This window comes from Pseudochaenichthys georgianus, chromosome 6 (genome assembly GCF_902827115.2).
Source record: "Pseudochaenichthys georgianus chromosome 6, fPseGeo1.2, whole genome shotgun sequence".
NCBI lineage: Eukaryota > Metazoa > Chordata > Actinopteri > Perciformes > Channichthyidae > Pseudochaenichthys > Pseudochaenichthys georgianus.
In genome coordinates this window covers 15,668,340-15,689,228 of record NC_047508.1, presented here as the reverse complement: position 1 = coordinate 15,689,228, position 20,889 = coordinate 15,668,340, and the positions used below count along the sequence as shown (strand labels likewise).

At 40.5% G+C, this 20,889-nt stretch overlaps 1 protein-coding gene across 2 annotated transcripts in view; it reads right to left on the bottom strand.

Annotated features, from left to right (window-relative positions):
* Nucleotides 1-20,844, bottom strand: part of dyrk4 (dual-specificity tyrosine-(Y)-phosphorylation regulated kinase 4) — a 57,073-nt gene extending 36,229 nt beyond the window's left edge. For both annotated transcript variants that reach the window (XM_034084387.2, XM_034084391.2), the window contains exons 1-2: nucleotides 20,575-20,844; nucleotides 18,161-18,230 (exon numbers count right to left, since the gene is read on the bottom strand). In XM_034084387.2, coding sequence (XP_033940278.1) covers nucleotides 18,161-18,230; nucleotides 20,575-20,606 — 102 coding nt within the window. In that variant the 5' untranslated portion in view covers nucleotides 20,607-20,844. The remainder of the gene's footprint in view (nucleotides 1-18,160; nucleotides 18,231-20,574) is intronic.
* Nucleotides 20,845-20,889: the final 45 nt, after the last annotated feature.

The window sequence follows — 20,889 nt, the reverse complement described above, 5'->3', positions numbered from 1 at the left end:
ATATCGTGTTTCGTTCTGGGTATTATGTTACTTGAATGCCACCATAGGTTCTCATGCTTGAAAAGGGAGGGGTAAGTGGAAGGTATTCAGTTTGTTGCAATCTGCAACCTCACCACTATATGCCAGTAAATCCAAAACAACAGGCCTTACATTTGGACACCAGACATTTGCAGAATGACACTTTTCAATAAGTAACACTCAATTATTGCTATAAATGTTCTCTTTATTTAATTTTCAATGTTTGTTTGTGCTTATGAGATCCTTTGCCTTGTTAATATTTCATAGACTGACATTACACCATGATTATAAAATGTTTTGTGTATTTGTGGGCATGTTCTATGGGGTGGTTGATAGAGCTTGACCTACCACTGATTATTTGTTGTCCACTGTGGCAGGCCCTTAAAACCACCAACATAAAAAGGTACACATCATCTTCTTGTCCTTCATAATACATGACACATCACTTTGTGTACTGTAATAACCACAAACAGATATAGAAGTGCTTCCTGTCTCTCTTCTTGACCAGACATAGAACCAGAATTGGGCCATAGGCAATGCTCCCTAGTTTTCTTCTCAGGATATTGGACCGTGGTGGCACTATATACAATAGCATTTTCCAATTTCCACAACTCTGACTCTAGAATATTAACCCCTCACCTTTGAGGTTTACAGACCGAAAAACAGACAATCCTAACCCTTTGTCCCAATGTCCTAAAAACATTTACTTTTCATCTTATGTGGTATCACCAAAAACCAATCTATTTCCCACAGCCATACTGTATTAAAAGTTACAACCTCAACCTCATAGCGATGCAGCCTTCAGAGAAACATGGCCTGGAAAAAATGACCCTGCAACAGCTTTTTCTTTGCCCTTGTCTTCATTTACGATTTTCTGGGAAGCAATTCAATAATACAAATACAATACATAACCCAATACATACATTGTGTATGTATTGTAAGACCCTTGCAATCAAATTAGAGAGAGATTAAGGTAAGGTCATGGCATTTGTCAGGGCAATACATACTTCCTTATCTTCTTTTGTATTACGTTTCAAGTAAAGAAACACAGGAACCTAAATATTCGGTACATGGAGCTGTTCATTTCGTTACTTGCTTTCAACATCTGATAAAAATAATTAAAACATTGCAAATGTTTGCACAGTTCACAAAAAAATTGGTCAAGTTCCTTGATGTCCTGACCAATTTCAGTGATGTAACTATTGTTGGCATCCACATTTTTTTTGCTGTTTTGTAAAAGTCCCAAGAGATGTTTAAATGAAAGAGTACATACTCAAACAGATAGAAGCTTCTTAACTTCTCCTTATACATGCTCTACCTAAACAGTGTATACTTTTCAAAGCAACATAATGCTGTATTGCTCAGCTATGCAAGCCTTACCTCATTAATCATCCTTTCATCCAAGATCTGCTGCTTCCAATCCCTGGAATGAGTCCCAACCCAGGGCCCCATGTGGCTCTGCCCGCCACGCAGAACCCTACTGTTCTTTCAATAATGCCAATCCCATAAAATGATTAGCCCGATGCGAGACAGCTGAAGCATGTGTGGCATAAAAGCTTGTACAGGTACGTGTGTGTGCGAGTTGACATCCATATACATTTTTTATCTTCACACTTTTCGGTGCTAAATGTGCGGACAACACTGCATGCTTTACTCCCTATCATGTGCAGCGCGGCTGTTGACCTGAATGCCCCAGACTCTGCCCTCTGCCAGGTCTGAGAACCTGAGGATGGAGGAGGTGCCGCCAGGACTGTGAGTGATGATGGCCGGGCATCTCTGGGGCCACACAAATTGCCCTTAAATGGCCCCGATGTTACCTCTCTTGACTCCAAACTTCAAGGCAACCCATTTTTCTATGTTTTACTTCCAAAGAATGTGTCCCTTCTCTTTCTACTTACTTTTAAAATCTTGCTGCCTGTGCTAAAACCATCTAAGTAACTTCATGCATTGCCTGTATCCCACAATGCTACCCTCTGAAACCTTCTATTTACAGAGGGCATAGGTGAGCTTAATTTGTCCCCCAGGTAAAATGAGCATTGTCCGTCCTTCTTTTGACCCCATAAGCACCGACTCCCCTGTCACCTTCCACAACAACCTCGCAAGGTGATCCGCTTTTGTCGCCACTTGGATACAATAGACCCGACATCCGTGCTACTGACACAGACGATACACTGCCTTCAAACTGTTACAATTAGCGCAAATTGCAGGTTTTAATCTGACGACATGTTTGGCAGATGTGGACAATGAGGGCTGAAACGTTTGTTGTCTTCAGGTGCCACGCAGTGTCATTAAAACACAGTAGGCAAATGGAGAACCTGTGTTAGATTCTAACGGCTTTATTATCCAAGGCTCAGGTGTTACCTTGCACTGCTCGGCTGATGATAGCCAGATTTATGTCCCACTAAAAAAGAAGGAGTGTTACTCAATTAGCCCACTGCTAAAGTGTCTCGAGGACATAAAGGCCTGGATGGCGTGCAACTTTCTAAAACTGAATGAAGGAAAGACAGAAGTAATGTTTTTTGGTGGCACCACTGGCACCAATTCTGTAGACCTGGGTTCCTTGGCTCAATACACCAATCCCACCATTACGAGCCTCGGCATTAAAATGGACCCTGAACTAAAACTTGAGTCAGATTAAATTGGTGGTAAAAACGAGCTTTTATCACCTGAGGCAGCTAGCCAAAATAAAACCTTTTCTCTCCAGACAGCAGTTTGAGACAGTAATCCTTTGTCACCACTCGGTTGGATTACTGTAACTCTCTCTACATGGGGGTCAGTGGGTCCTCCCTCGCTCGTCTGCAGCTGGTGCAAAATGCTGCAGCAAGGCTTTTAACTGGCACACGGAAATATGACCACATTTCCCCCATTTTGGCTTCGCTCCATTGGCTGCCAATACATTTTAGGATTCATTTCAAAATCCTTTTATTTGCTTTTAAATCCCTAAATGGCATGACCCCACCATATCTTTCTGAGCTGCTACACCCTTACACGCCCACCCGCCCTCTCAGGTCAGTGGATCAACTGCTCCTGAATGTGCCCAGAACCAAGTCAAAGCTCAGAGGTGGCCGTTGCTTCTCTGTAGCGGCTCCCACACTGTGGAACGATCTGCCCATGCACATCAGACAGGCCTCCACACTGCCTGCTTTTAAATCGCTTCTTAAAACCATCCTCTTCTCAGCATATTAACATATTTTAGAGTGTTGCTTTTATTGCCTATTGTTTTTACTTGTACTTGTTTTATGGTGTGTGAGATGTGCTGTTATTTTTTTGTATGTTTTGTTTATTTGACTGTACAGCACTTTGGTCTGCAGTGCTCTATAAATAAAGCTGTATACCTTCCGAGCTGGCATTCATGCCTATCTCATTCAGCAGGTGCTACAGGTGTATACTGACACACTCTGTCCAACACAGAGACCGACACAGGCATGACAACGACCAACATAATTCGGATTATCTTTATCACAATTACTTAACAGTATTCTGTCTTATTGTAATAGGACATTTATTTAAAAAAAATGTTTCAATCGTTTTGTATAAACACACTCCCTTGTTTTGTTTTGTTTCTGCTTTGGCTGTGTCAAATAATACTAGGGAATAAAAAAAGCTTAAAGATGGATCCCTGTATAGATCAGTATGATAGTTGTAGAATATGTAATATAAATATGAAGCGACTCCAAATAAAGAATACAAAAAACACTTTCAGCACTACATAGAAAATAAAACAACCCAATTCCTTATTACTGTTGAGATCTGGAAGAAAAATGAAAAACGTGCAATATAAATTACATTATTTTAGTTGTGCAATCACAGTAATAATTTCCTTAAACTGCTTCTGGATCATTCTACAATTGACCAGTAGCCGATCAATTTTTCTTCACCATATAAATCTTATAGGTCCTCTTTTATTTATGCTACTATTGTTGCTTGTATTACTGTTAATATTAGTGGCAGAATTTGCTGGTTTTGACCAACACATCCTCACTCCCAGGTCGGCCTATGTTGACGTTATGTCAAGTCCCCTGCCGGCTTTTTCCAACGCAAGGGGGGGGGGCCTTAGAGTCCATTTTCAACGCAAGGGGGGGGCCATTAGCGTCCATTTTCAGCTTTCCGGGATGTCCATATGCATCTATGGACGCTCATGGAAGCACGGCATTCGTTTGTGTCGACTGCCCTTAAAAGGCAATGAGAGCGTCCATTCTCATTGGATAACGGAGAATTGTACACCCGGAAGTAAATATTCCCCTTACTGACGATTGATTTTACAGTGATATCTGCACTACTCATCGACTAAAAAACACCAGATTATCCTTGTTAATTACACAACATTGATTGGTTTAAATTGTGTGCAATGCTTTTGTATTTTTCCCCTTCGATTCGGAGAAACAAATCTTTTTTCGGAGTAAAGGATGGCAGAAGACACTACACTACCCAGAATCCCCAGCTATCGTTTGGACTACACCATAAGCTCTGTTTGACATCACGTGATCTTCAAAAAAAAAAAACATGGCCGAACTTCGTTTTATTCTCAGTGGAAAATGCCTATTTTAAAGTTAGTTTGGCCATTAAAATGCGTTTTGATGTCATTTGATGCGAGAAATATGAGTTGTTATTTCAGATGATGTGTGCAGTGGATGTACATGATCTTTAGTTTGCTAGTTATTACGAAGATTACTTCAGGAAATTGCGTCCAACGTTTTCATTGTTACCAAGGTGGTTGCTAGGGACGCTGCTATCGATATTATTTCTGTTATGTTGTGTAACTGTTTAATGGTGTTATCTTTATTGCTACCCCCTTCCCCGTCAATGTATAGTGTTGGTCCACAGCGCAAACATATTAGTTTAACAAAATCCACATCTAAAGATACGTTATTTTCCCTTGTGCAATTCCAGTCTCACATCTCAGAGCACATTGTCATTAACAAATACCGGAAACAGACCGAAAACATTTTTTAAAAATAAAATAATACCTTATTCCGAGTGTACTTGCTTTTCTCTTTGAAAGTCATCACATACCTGCATTGTAATACACGGTTCGGCTGCATTAAATATTACATATCTGCCGTAGTTCTGTATTTATAGAGCCCTGATGAGAAGACCTCTAGACAAACATGACGAACTGAAAACGTGACGTGGATCATAAATATATCAGCCATTAAACAACATCTTACATTTCTTTTCACACAATACGTCTCCTTGCAGTATCAACACTAATTCGGCTGACTTTTATATTTGATCCAATTGGTAGATAGGCTGTATTTACACCATAAAGGTGCACAGCTGATATAAAGGGACACCTGGTGGTTAAAGCATGTTATTGAATTTCATTTTTTTATTATTAGATATTAATAGGATCCTTATTCTCTACTAATAGTTCATTAAAGACTGTATATAATGACTATTTTGCACATCCCGTTCAAGATTTCAATATTTTCTAAGGTTTATTGACATATCATATAGGCCTACACAACTATGGTGTAGTTCTACACTGAATGAAAAACTTGGGTCGCAGGTTCCTCAATAGTGCATTACAAGACATCTATCAATATGTGTGTATACCTCCAGCAATGTTAACTATGTTGAAGCACTTATTTTAACTGATATTATACATAATGTATTATACTCTTATAAGATGTATGCAGATATTTCATCTCCGGCCTTGTCAGGTATTGAACAATCAATAAATAAAGAACACAGAATTGTTAAATATAAAACACAGAATTTGTGTGATTATACTAAATGATTTACAAATAAACACCACTGCATATTTAACTGTTACACATGCTGATGTAACGCAAATGTTCCAACTTGGGATCAATAAAGTATATCTTATCTTAAGCTGATCGATGGCTACTGCCATATTTGCAAAATTTGCCTCTGAACCTTGACAAGTGCATGTTTCAGGCTTATCAATTAATGTAATGTTATCAATGAACAAGAGGAGGGGTCACAAACATAAGACCAGCTGTTAAATAAAGCTCTTCTGACCTTAGCTGACATGTGTGTATATATATTAATGCTGCCCATTATGGGCACGAGCAATTTTCACCCATTTATTAATTATATGTTAAATGTGAGTGTTTCCTATCCCCTAAACCTCCAGGGATGTACACAGTTTAATACTGGCAACTTCTTATTATGGGAAATACGAAAACGTCTTTTAAAACTACAACTCCCAGTAGAGACGTGCCATATAGAGAACATGTTGCGAAACAGAATAGCCAGCATGTGTAGTTCTGGGGACAGGGAGGGGGGGGGCGCGGTGGACCCAAATCCAGTTTTGAACAGTCTGCCATGGTTCCATCCCATTTCAAGTGCTGTTCGAGGCTCGGTAACCCTCGGAGCACACTCTCCAATCACAGAGCTTGAGGACTATCACGGGGTTTGTCAAACAGAGCACATGGTGTAGTCCAAACGATAGCTGGGGATTCTGGGTAGTGTAGTGTCTTCTGCCATCCTTTACTCCGAAAAAAGATTTGTTTCTCCGAATCGAAGGGGAAAAATACAAAAGCATTGCACACAATTTAAACCAATCAATGTTGTGTAATTAACAAGGATAATCTGGTGTTTTTTAGTCGATGAGTAGTGCAGATATCACTGTAAAATCAATCGTCAGTAAGGGGAATATTTACTTCCGGGTGTACAATTCTCCGTTATCCAATGAGAATGGACGCTCTCATTGCCTTTAAGGGCAGTCGACACAAACGAATGCCGTGCTTCCATGAGCGTCCATAGAAGCATATGGACATCCCGGAAAGCTGAAAATGGACGCTAAGGCCCCCCCCCTTGCGTTGGAAAAAGCCGGCAGGGGACTTGACATAACGTCAACATAGGCCGACCTGGGAGTGAGGATGTGTTGGTTTAGACAGTGGTGGTTATATTTATCACCAAGATATATTATGATTATGAACAGCAACCAATGCTCTTATATAACACCATTTAAATAAGACCTCGCACATTATTACACAACAATGCTCCCGGGCCTATGGAGATGGAAGGAGAGGGTGTGAAGGGGGAGGACGTTGGCATACCCTGCTCAGCAGCTCTGCTTTGTATGACTCACCGTTAAAGGAAAACAGACGCTTCATGCAACCAAGCCAGGCACTCATTAACAAATCTCCCTGGGTGGCTGTTTACCCAGCATTCTTCTGTAAATCCAATTAATGTTTGTCAGACTTGGGGAGTGTCTCAGTCCAGCTGTCCTCTCCATGCAGAGGATGGTGAGCACATCCTCACTATGGAAATGTGCAGCTGTGCCATAGCAGCCCAAGTAGGCTCAGGCTGGGCAGCATAAGGCCAAACACAGCTTCCCAGCGCTGTGTGGACCAGTGGGAGGGAGCGTAGTCATACACAGCATCGAGGATGATGCTCTTTATTACGGCGCTACACGGAGACTCACATGTTGAGAAGCAAGCGCCATGTGACGACCCTGACAACAAGCCACAGGCTGTTCTGTACGTGAATGCATACAAACACGTCAGACAAAGAGGTGACAAGGAAGTTGGCATCATATTGGTTATAATTAGGGCTGTCAAACGATTACAAATTTTAATCAGATTAATCACAGTTTAAAAATGCATTAATCATGATTAATCACCATTCGAACTATGTCCAAAATATGCCATTTATTTATGTATATTGTTGTGGCAATGGAAAGATAAATGAAAGAAGGCGGATATATCCATTTAAAATACAGTATCTATGTTTATTATAACATTTTTCTGCGTGTCAAAATGAAAGACAACCCACACACCTATCAATCATCAAACCGTGGGGTCTTAATTCATTACGTGTTGATTTATATCAACGGGGAGTACTTCAGGAAAGTCGACAGAGAGGGGGGGGGGGGCGGCGGCGGCAGCTAGTGGAGTACTTCGTGACCACGTGAACGTTGTGATCAGCTGTTTTAGCGCAGTTCTCCAGTGAAGGGGGGAGTCTCCCTCCGCAGCCGGTTGGCGTAGTTTTGGCACAAGTCCGTCGTACAGACCGACGTTAACAGCAGCCCTGTCCGTGCACACGGAGACCGACTCTGTCGTCCGGTGATCTAACCGCCTTCTGGAAAAGCTTCACAAGTACGTCGGTACGCAAATGCGCTTTGTGACAAAAGTGACGGTACGCATTTCAGATTACCAGAGATGGGGACTCGAGTCTGCGACTCGGACTCGAGTCGCACTTAAATCGCACACACAGAGACTCCAGAGTTGACTTGGACTCGTGACCAAAATACTTCAGACTCGACTTGGACTCGTGTGTTGGGACTCGTGAACAATCATTGTGTTTTCTATTTTTGGCGTATTAAAGGTGGGGTAGGTACATTTGAGAGAAACCGGCTCGAGATCGCTAGAATTTGAAAATACACAACCGGAGATAATCTGCTAGAGGCTGCTACTTCCTTATAGAGCCCGCCTCCTCCAACACACACGAACGCACACATGACCAATGAGGGCACGAGATAAGTTTGTGCCCAGATGGAAGGCTGACAGGCAGGTAGGCCATCCAGTTACTTTAGCCGGGCTCGAATTTCATCAGGTACTTGAAAACTCACCCGGAGAGGTCAGTCACATTAACGCAGCGTTTCTCAAAGTGTGGGGCGCGCCCCACTGGTGGGTCGCAGAGATGTGAAAATTCTAATTTTTTTACATTTATTTATTATTTATACACTGGTGGAATATCAAAACAACGGAACACCCGGGGTACAAAACGTATCAATGAAAAGCGACCCTCTACCACACAAAACAACACCTGTAGATAACCCAATTTGTGTTCTTTGAAATTGAAAAGGATATTGCATTGTGTTTGTTACTTTCGTTGCAGTTGTATGTCTTAAGTGTAATTTGGCATGCTTTTATTTTGAAGGCAAGTTTACGCTGTTGACAGTTGTTGTTCCTATGGAAACAAGAAACGTTTCACAGCGGGCGGAACTTGTCATAAAGTCCGCGATAATAAAGCCCACCCATTTAGAGGGAAGATATGATTGGTCAATTGTACTGTCATTTGACATTACTCGCTCGTTCAGTTACTACAGCTGGCCCTCTGTGAATTCATAGCTGGACGTCCAATCAGCTCCTGTCTTCACAGACTCGCAGAGAGGAGCTTCTTTAATTTAACCCTTCACATTCAAACAGAAACTGAATAGGCAGATTCAAAGGATTTATTTCTTTGGAAATGTTATTTGAAATACAATTTAATCAAGTTATTTTTGGTAAAACTATTGACAAATATTACTAAAAACATATTTAAAAAAAATATATAAAGAAAAATATAATTTGTTTTAATGTTTTTAAATATTATTTTGTAGAATATCTTAGGCCCTCAGAGACAGGCTCGCCACTGGTAAAAATCTCTCATACACACGTGTGAAACGCTCTCACAGACACACACAACAGCGTTGCAGTCGGGAAGAAAAGCAATGTGGAGCGAGAGAGCAAGAGAGAGAGCACACCTTTATCTATTTAATAAAGTTGTACAAAATAAAGTAAGAAATCATTCCAATGTGTACTATAGGACAGTAAAAAGTTTAAAAGGGGAGTGATTAGTCAAATATGCATAAATAAAAAGAAAGAATGCTAACTAGGTAACATAAGATAAGAATAAACAAGTTTAAATGATTTGTTGTGATCATATTCTAAAGATGTTTGGATTATTGAAAAGTATACAGCTCCCTTTCATCTGAGTGTTGAGAGCTGTATCCATAAATTCATGTTGGGCTCAAAGTAGGGCTGCTCGATTATGGCAAAAATCATAATCTCGATTATTTGGGTCAATAATTGATATCACGATTATTAAAAACGATTAACCATTTACTTTGAAAAACATCAATTTATTGAAGAAAATAATTTGAAAAGTATGTTTTTAACAGTTGATTACCCTGAACTTTAAGTATAATTCAACTGAAAAACCTATTTAAAAAATAAATAAAATCGTTTTATTTCGATTATGTTGTTTTCATAATCGTTGCAAGCCAAAATCGTAATTGCGATTAAAATACGATTTAATTGAGCAGCCCTAGCTCAAAGTGCACCAGATTGATGCATTCAACTTCAACATTTAAAATAAATCTTCCTGGGGGTGCATGCCCCCGGACCCTTGAGGATGTGACGTCCACCACCAAATAAAGCAGGTTAAAATAATTAAATTGCATACATTTTATTTTAGAAAACGGGTCCCACAGACCCAAACAGCACTCAAAGGTTAAAGGTAGCATATAATAATGTTAAAATGTGCTAAATATATACACTGCAAAAAAACTAAAAAGAGGAGTAAAAGTAGCTCACGACTTGTTTTATTTTTTGAAAGTAACCCTCATCCTAAAAAAAGTTGGAGACCCCTGTTATAGAACGATACATTTGACAATTTTAAGCTTGGCCTACCATTTTATTGGAGCGATGAGGAACAGGTGGGGCTTGAAAAGGCCCACCTGTTCAAAGTGGGGAATGACAGAAAAAGTTTGAGAACCACTGCATTAACGCATGGACGGTTAGCAAACATGTTTAGCTCAGCATCAGCTATGTAATGTTAACTTAGCTTGCTACTAGCTTTGTAACTGAATATTTGAAAAGATTAGTGAATTGCTTGTCACACTTGTTTGAGTTGAGTGGCGTTGACATCCAACTCTTGACATGACATAAAAAAGGTCGGTAACGTTAATCATATTGTATTGCAATAGCCTGTTTAAAGTGATCATATAACAAACAACTAATCAGTACTGATACTGTATGCTAATAGATATAGGAGTGATAATAACACAGTAGCCTAAATGCTTTGAATTTCTTAGATATAGCTGTGCAGTATTCTTAACAGACTGGATAGCAGCAGACAATAGAAGGCTTATTACAACCAGAAGAGACATGAGACTTTTATCTTTTTAGAGACTTGAGACTTGACTTGGACTCGTGACCAAAGACTTGAGACTTGATCAAGTCTCACCCCACAAAGACTTGAGACTTGACTTGGACTCGTGACCAAAGACTTGAGACTTGATCAAGTCTCACCCCACAAAGACTTGAGACTTGACTTGGACTCGTGACCAAAGACTTGAGACTTGACTTGGACTTGCAAAAAAAGACTTGTGAACATCTCTGCAGATTACGCACATAACCTGGGTACTAGTTAGTTATGTGCACCCCTGTACTACAGCAAAAGTATTCTCCGTCGGGACTTCCTGCAACAACACCACGCCGTTATCAAAGATGTTCTATTGAGAAGACGATCACTACGTGACAAAAGTTTTCAAAACCGTGGCTACTGAAATCAATCTTACTAACTGCTGTCTGTGCAATTTACTCCGCGCGACTTGGCAGACTTTATTTAGCTTACTTTAACATCATTGTTCATGGTGCGGATAAGCCATTTCTTGGTATGGGTGTAGCCGACCAGCCATACCCTGGCGCTGCCACTGGTGGCACGTATGGGGCGGGCCATTCTGCACATGCGTTAAATGCGTTAAATATTTTAACGCAATTAATTCAAAAAATTAATTACCGCCGTTAACGCGATAATTTTGACAGCACTAGTTATAATATAATTCATACACAGTGTGTGGCAGTGTGAACCCTGTGCACTGTGACACTGATATCAGTGTGTAATTCAGCAAAGGTGAGCTCCCTCTAATTGACCGCTCTTAATTCAGGGGGTCCGGTGTCAACAAAGGACAGAGCTGTGATGAGAAACCCTATCAGGGGCAGGGTTCATCAGAACAATGGGAAGGCCCTCTCCCGCCAGGTGTATGCGTGTGCCCTGATAAACAATAACTGATAACCACATCCGATTGTTAAAATAATTCCCCCTTCCCAAGGATATAAGGGAAAAAAATGGTTGTTAATTTGTGTTTTGCCACTATCAGATGTAATGACAACAAATAATATTCTGCTTATCCTCACGGCTTACCATACTGAATCCAAATGTAATGTATTCAGGGTCCTATTTCCTCACCATACAGGTTTGAGATTTTACTGGCAGAGCATTGTTGACTCCACATCACGTTTTAGTTTCAAAGAACGATTAGAAAGTGACTATTTTTGTATCTGAGGGAATGTTAGCTGGCTAACATGGTGGAAAAACACATTTGTCACTGCAACTGATAATTATTGATTGGCGTAGTGAAATACTGGTAAACGCAACTGGTCATCTAAAGATTCAGAGTGTATTTATATAGGGATGCAAGTAGAGCTTAATTACATTTTAATCAAGCTCTACTTGTACTCTACTTTAATCATTAACAGACCAACAGATCAACAAAATAAATGTAACTGCTTTGTTGATCGATCAATGGTTACACCATACATTTTCTTGTTCCAGTTGCTCCAGTAAAGTTAGCAGTTTTTTTCAGTTTATGGCTGTTAAAGACATAGATTAACTGAGAAAATAATCAGCAGATGGAAAAAAACGTTCAAGAATCCTGAAAATAGGACACGCTAGCTGCATATATCGAAATCCCTAGACAATAAGCATAATCCAGCATGAATTTATATCAGTACTGCAGACCCACTACTGTAATAATATTTTTCTGAATCTCAGCGAGTCGACGATTACTCAGAAATAAGTAATGTTTATCTATAAAGTAAAATGAAGCACTTTATTGGAAGCCTCTGACTACTCTTTATGATATAACATTTGTGATATTGGGCTATATAAATAAATAAAAATAAATAAAATAAAAATAAAATAAAATAAATATAAAAATAAGGCTGAAATGCCGAATGTGGAATTTAGCAGTGAGTCATATGGTGTAAAAGTTGCAAATATGAAAACATACTGCCTGGTAGTCTCAAGGTGTTTCACATCTTGAAGGGGTGCATATGCTCAGAGCAGCTGCTTGCGTCAGTGCTTTATAATGACGCAAATGCGCTCTATTGATATCCTTACTTCACTTCGAGAACATTTTACTCATAGTGAAAACACACACAGGTTCAAATGATGTCTCAAACGCAGCTCTTTCTGGAGTTTCTCACTGATGTTCAAAGAGTAGTGTCGTTTCTTTTTTGAACGTCATCAGGTTTAATAATCTGTTGGCAGTTGCATTGCTTATTAATGAGAATATAGGGGGCCTTTTAAAGAAATGCTGAGTTCAAAGCAAATACAAGTACCAGGATGGGATTAAGCACTGGAGAGAGCAGTCAACGCACCCTGCATAATGCAATATCTACATGTAACTTGGAATACTAAAGTTTGAGGTTGGTTTTGAATCTACGCTTTTCTGTCATGATGGATATTATTGCTGTTTCTCATCGGCCTCTTTTGACCTCTTTTAAAAGGACACACACACACACACACACACACACACACACACACACACACACACACACACACACACACACACACACACACACACACACACACACACACACACACACACACACACACACACACACACACACACACACACACACACACACACACACACACACACACACACACACACACACACACACACACACACACACACACACACACACACACACACACAGGGCCCCTCCCCGTCGCTATATTACGTACAGGGTACCCCTTTCCCGTCATTTTCTACGGGAAGGGCGTCCCATAGACCTTCATTGCGGACAGCGGACCCCTTGACCGTCAGGTTTCTACGGGAAGGGCGTCCCATAGACCTTCATTGCGGACAGCGGACCCCTTGACCGTCAGGCTTCTACGGGAAGGGCGTCCCATAGACCTTCATAATGCCTATTTTAAGGTTCATTTGGCCATTAAAATGCGTTTTGATGTCATTTTATACGAGTAATGAGTTTTTATTTCTGATTATTTGTGCAGTACATGTACATGATGTTTAGTTTGCTAGTTATGACGAAGATTACTTCATGAATGTGTACACATTCATGGTTGCTAAGGTGGTTGCTATGGACGCTGCAACAGCTCCCAGACCACGTGATCAACAACAATGGCTGTCCTTCGTGTTATTCTCGGTGGAAAAATGCCTATTTTATGGTTCATTTGGCCATTAAAATGCGTTTTGATGTCATTGTATGCGAGTAATGAGTTTTTATTTCTGATTATTTGTGCAGTACATGTACATGATGTTTAGTTTGCTAGTTATGACGAAGATTACCTTACGTCTGTGAGGAAAATGCATGGGGCTCAGAGCCTCGTATTTTTAAAATCTTTTTTTCCTTCTAATTTGTTATTCTTTTCAAAATAACACACTGTTATTTACTCACCAATAACATACAATTATCCTTGCTTTTATTTATTGGTTTAATTCCATAATCTCGGTCTTTTTTGGCGTTCGTCAGGAACTGAATTTAAAAATAAAAATAACCGGAAACAGACGTGGGCATTTCGAGCGATTACCCAAGATTCTCAGCTACGCTGATTGGATGTTTTAGCCGCAATGCATGCTGGGATTTGGTGTTTATATTATATGAAATCCGGAAAACATTTGAAAAGACTAAAATAATACTTAATTCCGAGTGCTCTTGCTTTTCTCTTTGAAAGTCATCATATAACGGCATTGTAATACACGGTTCGGCTGCATTAAATATTACAGATCTGCCGTAGTTCTTTATTTATAGCGCCCTGATGATAAGACCTATGGAAAAACTGAAGAAATGCCGCCGAAACTGAATACTTGACGTGGATCATAAATATATCAACAATTAAAAAACTTCTCAATTTCTCTTCACACAATACGTCTCCTTGCAGTATCAACACTAATTCGGCTGACTTTTACATTTGATGTAATTCATAGATAGGTTATATTTACACCATAACGGTGCACAGCTGATATAAAAGGACTGTAGTTTTTAAAGATATTACTGATTTGAATTGGATTGCATTTTGAATGTAAATACTGATTCTGAAATAGTATAGCAATATGCTGTAAAATTATGTGAAAGCATGAATAAAACTACATATCTTCAGATGTTGTACATAAGTGTCTGTGTGTACCTTGTGTGCCTAGTGGTTAAAGCACGTTATTGAATTATTGTTTTTATGTGTTATATTTGATTAAAAAAATATTAAGAGTACATATACTTTCATAGGGGGAAAGTAGAAGGTCTGTGATAGAAATATAGAATATAAAAAATCAAGAAGATACTATAAGTGATCTCTACAATAAAACAGTTTAGTGCAGGATGTACAAAGATATTAATAGGAGGAGGTGCAAAACAGAAAAACGAATTAACCTTTATTTAAACATTAAATAACAGATTACGATCTTCTTTTAAATAAGAAAAAAACGTTGGGGGTATCTATCTACAGATAAATACAAAGTACTTAACGTCTAATATATTGCTTTCCTGCAATGTTAACTATGTTGAAGCACTTATTTTAAACTGATATTATACACATTAATTATACTCTTATGTATGTAGATAGAATAAGAAATGTGCAGAATATGACAGTTTAATGGTGGAGGTACACACATATTGATAGATGTCTTGTACTGCACTGTTGAGGGACCTGTGACCCAAGTTTTTCATTCATTTCATAACTACACCGTAAGTTGTGTAAATGATATGTCAATACACCTTTAAAATCTTGAAATCTTGAAAGGGATGTGCAAAATAGCCATAATATATAGTCTTTAATTAACTATTAGTAGAGAATAACGAGTAATTAATATACTTTATTACTCGTTTCCATTAATGTCAATTGCAGATACATGTTTAGTCTTCTCAAGCACAAGTATCACATATCTCTCCTGATTGTTGGCACTTGACAATCACCTTATCTGAATTTTACTCAGGTGTAACTAAAGTCTGATTTAAGGGTTGTTTATATTTCACATCATTAATCAGAATCTGCAAAGTAACTCAAATAAATGCAGTGGAGTAAAAATACCAGGTTAACCTCTGAATTGTAGTGGAGTAGAATTACAAAGTATCAATGAGCTTTCATGTGGGTATATTAATGCTATATATTGATGCTGCGCATTATGGACAGCGATTTGTATCCATTTATTAATTATATGTTTTACATTTGATAACACCAATGTGTTTAATACTGGCAACTTCTAATTGTGGGAAAACGAAAAAGTTCAGTTGAGACGTCCCATAGAACATTTTGCGAAACACAATAGTGTAGTGTGTAGTTCTGGGGGGGCGTTCGATTCCAGTTTTGGATAGTCTGGTGTGGTTTCGTTCCATTTCACACAGCTGTTTGACGCTGTAACCTTGGCGCACTGCCACTCCAACATCCAATCCCAGACCTAGAAGAGTAATCACGGGGACTGTAGTCCTCAACGATAGCTGGGGATTCTGGGTAGTGTAGTGTTTCGGCCATCCTAAACTCAAACATTTTGACAATCGCAATGATGCTCGAACTGTCCCTTATAGGCCTACGTCTGTTTCCGGTTATTTTTATTTTGAAATTCAGTTCCTGACGAACACCAAAAAAGACCGAGATTATGGAATTAAACCAATAAATAAAAGCAAGGATAATTGTGTGTTATTGGTGAGTAAATAACAGTGTGTTATTTTGAAAAGAATAACAAATTAGAAGGAAAAAAATATTTAAAAAATACGAGGCTCTGAGCCCCATGTATTTTCCTCACAGACGTAAGGTAATCTTCGTCATAACTAGCAAACTAAACATCATGTACATGTACTGCACAAATAATCAGAAATAAAAACTCATTACTCGCATACAATGACATCAAAACGCATTTTAACGGCCAAATTAACCTTAAAATAGGCATTTTTCCACCGAGAATAACACGAAGGACAGCCATTGTTGTTGATCACGTGGTCTGGGAGCTGTTGCAGCGTCCATAGCAACCACCTTAGCAACCATGAATGTGTACACATTCATGAAGTAATCTTCGTCATAACTAGCAAACTAAACATCATGTACATGTACTGCACAAATAATCCGAAATAAAAACTCATTACTCGCATAAAATGAGATCAAAACGCATTTTAATGGCCAAATGAACCTTAAAATAGGCATTATGAAGGTCCATGGGACGCCCTGCCCGTAGAAGCCTGACGGGCAAGGGGTCCGCTGTGTCCGCAATGAAGGTCTATGGGACGCCCTGCCCGTAGAAAATGACGGGAAAGGGGTACCCTGTACGTAATATAGCGACGGGGAGGGGCCCTGACCGTCCGTCAATATGTGACGGGATGGGAGTGAGAACGTGTTGCGCGCGCGCGCGCGCGCACACACACACACACACACACACACACACACACACACACACACACACACACACACACACACACACACACACACACACACACACACACACACACACACACACACACACACACACACACACACACACACACACACACACACACACACACACACACACACACACACACACACACACACACACACACACACACACACACACACACACACACACACACACACACACACACACACACACACACACACACACACACACACACACACACACACACACACACACACACACACACACACACACACACACACACACACACACACACACACACTGCCCCTGTTGCCCAATATTCATATGTTATCTACATTGTGTTCCCTCTCTATTCATCTATTTCCACATCAAAGCGTCTCTGTTTGAGCAGAGGTAGCTTTAGACTGAGGTGACCGGCACAGTCCTGCATAGTGTTCCACATCAAACGGTTTCAGTCTTTCCTGCTGCAGTGGACTGTCCTGCCTCATGTGATGTTCCAAAGTTTAATCAACAGTAAGTACAAAAGTGTCCCAAAGGAGCTCAGTGAGCGAGATCCTAGGGACTTTGAAACCCTATTGAGTGGAATCGGTCCACTGCTGCGTGAATGGGTGCTTTTAGGGCAGAGCTGGAGTTGTGAAACTCTCTAGGAGGTGATGTCAGTGCATATACATACAGTATAGTGACTGCCTTGTAATGGCTCCAGGTTGGGTATGTCTGCTCTTCCCACCTCTCTCGAATGGTTCAGTGGTGCAGGCCAACATCACAAGGTAGAGTATGTTCCCTAATAAATCACTTCCGCTGAGTGCACACAATCTCCTAAATAACATTTGTTCAATGGCCTGGAGGTCAACACAGGGTGTAGGGTTGCTTGGAGCCAAACAGAAACATGACCACCACTTAACTTATAGTAGTGAACCGGTCAGGTTGTCAAGAAAATAACTGAACTCAAGCCTATCAAAAAACGTACTAAGCACATTATACTGTCGATTAGTCAGAAAGTAATAGTAATCTCACCTTGATCAGCAGTGGAAAGGTGCCTTTTCTCTCCTTTAGTAGCCTTTCCAGCTTAGTTTTGGAGCCAATTCTGTATAATAGAAGACATTTTAGTCAAAAATGTTTGCGCACAAGGAATTATGTTCAATATTATGGATGGAAACATATGAATAAAAGTGTTAAATTATGTTAAGCGTATCATGTCACTGTTAAAAAGTGAACACATTTGTAAAATGCAGCCAATATTGTCCTTGCTGCCCATGACCTTGACTGAGATGAAAAGCATATTTAAATGTTTAGAATAATTACATTGTTGATAGAGTCACAACTGTAAGAACATTTTTCATTAGTGCAGCCTTTTGCATAAACTACACTGACACCTTCTGGGCACATTACATTACATTACATTACATTGCATTTAGCGGACGCTTTTATCCAAAGCGACTTACAATAAGTACATTCGACCAGGAAGACACAACCTTGAAGAAAACAGAATCATATAAGTACATCAGGTTTCATAGAGCCAAGTATTTCAAGTGCTACTCAACTGGCTATAGATAAGCCAGTCCTTTATTAGTATATAAGTGCTCTGTTAGCAGTTCTTTGTTAGTAATTCTATCGCTCGAGGTGGAGTCGAAAGAGATGAGTTTTCAGTCTGCGCCGGAAGGTGTGTAAACTTTCTGCTGTTCTGATGTCAATGGGGAGCTCATTCCACCATTTTGGAGCCAGGATAGCAAACCCACGTGTTTTAGCTGATGGGAACTTGGGTCCCCCTCGCAGCGAGGGTGCAGCGAGTCGTTTGGCTGATGCAGAGCGTAGAGCACGCGCTGGGGTGTACAGTTTAACCATGTCCTGGATGTAGGAAGGGCCAGATCCATTCGCAGCATGGTACGCAAGTACCAGTGTCTTGAAGTGAATTCTAGCAGTTACTGGAAGCCAGTGGAGGGAGCGGAGGAGCGGCGTGGTGTGGGAACATTTAGGAAGGTTGAAGACCAGACGAGCCGCTGCATTCTGGATGAGCTGCAGAGGTCGGATGGCACATGCAGGTAGACCAGCCCGGGGGGAGTTGCAGTAGTCTTGGTGTGAGATGCCGAGAGCCTGGGCCAGAACCTGCGTGGCTTTCTGGGTCAGCTGGGGACGCATCCTCCTGATGTTGTAAAGCGTGTATCTGCAGCAGCGGGTTGTAGCAGCGATGTTTGCAGTGAAGGACAGTTTGTTATCTAGGATAACACCCAGATTCCTTGCAGTCTGAGTCGGGGAAACAACAGAGGTGCCGATGTTGATAGTCAGGTCAAGAGTGGGACAATCTTTTCCCGGAAGGAAAAGCAGTTCAGTTTTGTCAAGGTTGAGCTTGAGATGATGAGTGGACATCCACTGAGAGATGTCAGCTAAACAAGCAGAGATGCGTGCGACGACCTGGGTCTCTGAGCGGGGAAAGGACAGAATTAATTGGGTGTCGTCAGCATAGCAGTGGTATGAAAAACCATGCGGGCTAATGACAGATCCGAGCGAGTTTGTGTACAGGGAGAAGAGGAGGGGACCAAGAACAGAGCGCTGAGGGACCCCTGTAGTTAGTTGACAAGGGTCGGACTCGGACCCTCTCCAAGTTACCCTGTAGGTACAGTCTTTGAGGTATGGGGTGAGGAGGGAAAGTGCAGAGCCTGAAACTCCAAGTTCTTGGAGAGTGCGAAGGAGGATCTGATGGTTCACCGTGTCGAATGCAGCAGACAGGTCCAACAGGATGATGACAGAGGAGAGGGAGGCTGCTTTAGCAGTGTGCAGTTCCTCAGTGACAGCAATGAGGGCTGTTTCTGTGGAGTGACCTGCCTTGAAACCAGACTGGTGCGGATCTAGAAGGGAACGGAGGTTATGGCGGACAGGTGCAGGATGAGAAGAGATTAGTTTGTTATGTTTGCTCCTATTTTAATGCACGCTTGATTGCCTACTGAGCCCTGTGTAACAGCTTCACGTGATCAGATCTGAGATTTAAAATCTCTCAAAAGCGCCGTTTTAGCTACAATAACTACAGAACAATTATACAGAGTAGAATAAATGAAATAGAGAAGTCTAATTAAACAAGAATATTACTTACAGTGGTTGCTGCGTCAATAGGTATTGTCGCCACCCGGTCAAGATGCACACTGACTTCTTCAGTTTTTGAATCCGCTATCCACATGTTGGTATCATTTTAAACACATTGAGATCCTCTGCCTATAGTTAATGGAGGTGTCAAAAGTGGATGGTTCCAACATTTTTGAATGGTAGCTACTTGACATAAAATAAAAATGTTGCTAACTAGGAAAATATATAGGCTATAGTTTAAATCATTATTACACTGAAAGATACAAACACCACAACAACATTGTGTTGAAGATAAACAAACTACGAACATTTATCTTCCACATAGCCTACTTACAGGAGAATTCCGCACTAACCTTTTGTCGGATGATTTGTTCGGCGCACTCATGGTGAAATAAATCAACAAGGTGGCGGCGATGAGGCAGTCACGCGCGACATGCCCAATAGTTTGTTTGAAGTATCCGACCCGGTGCTAACACTGTGTGCTGCGGAGCGTTACCATCACCGGTTTATACAAAAACAATGGCTGTTATACTCGCCACACTATGTACTCACTGACAATTTGATTCTGCTTCTTTTTTTCCCTCTGACGCAGCTTTTAGGCAGGTGCTTACGTCCGTGCTAGCGCTGCTATGAGAGAGGGGAGAGGGTGAGAGAGAGCTAGACAAAAG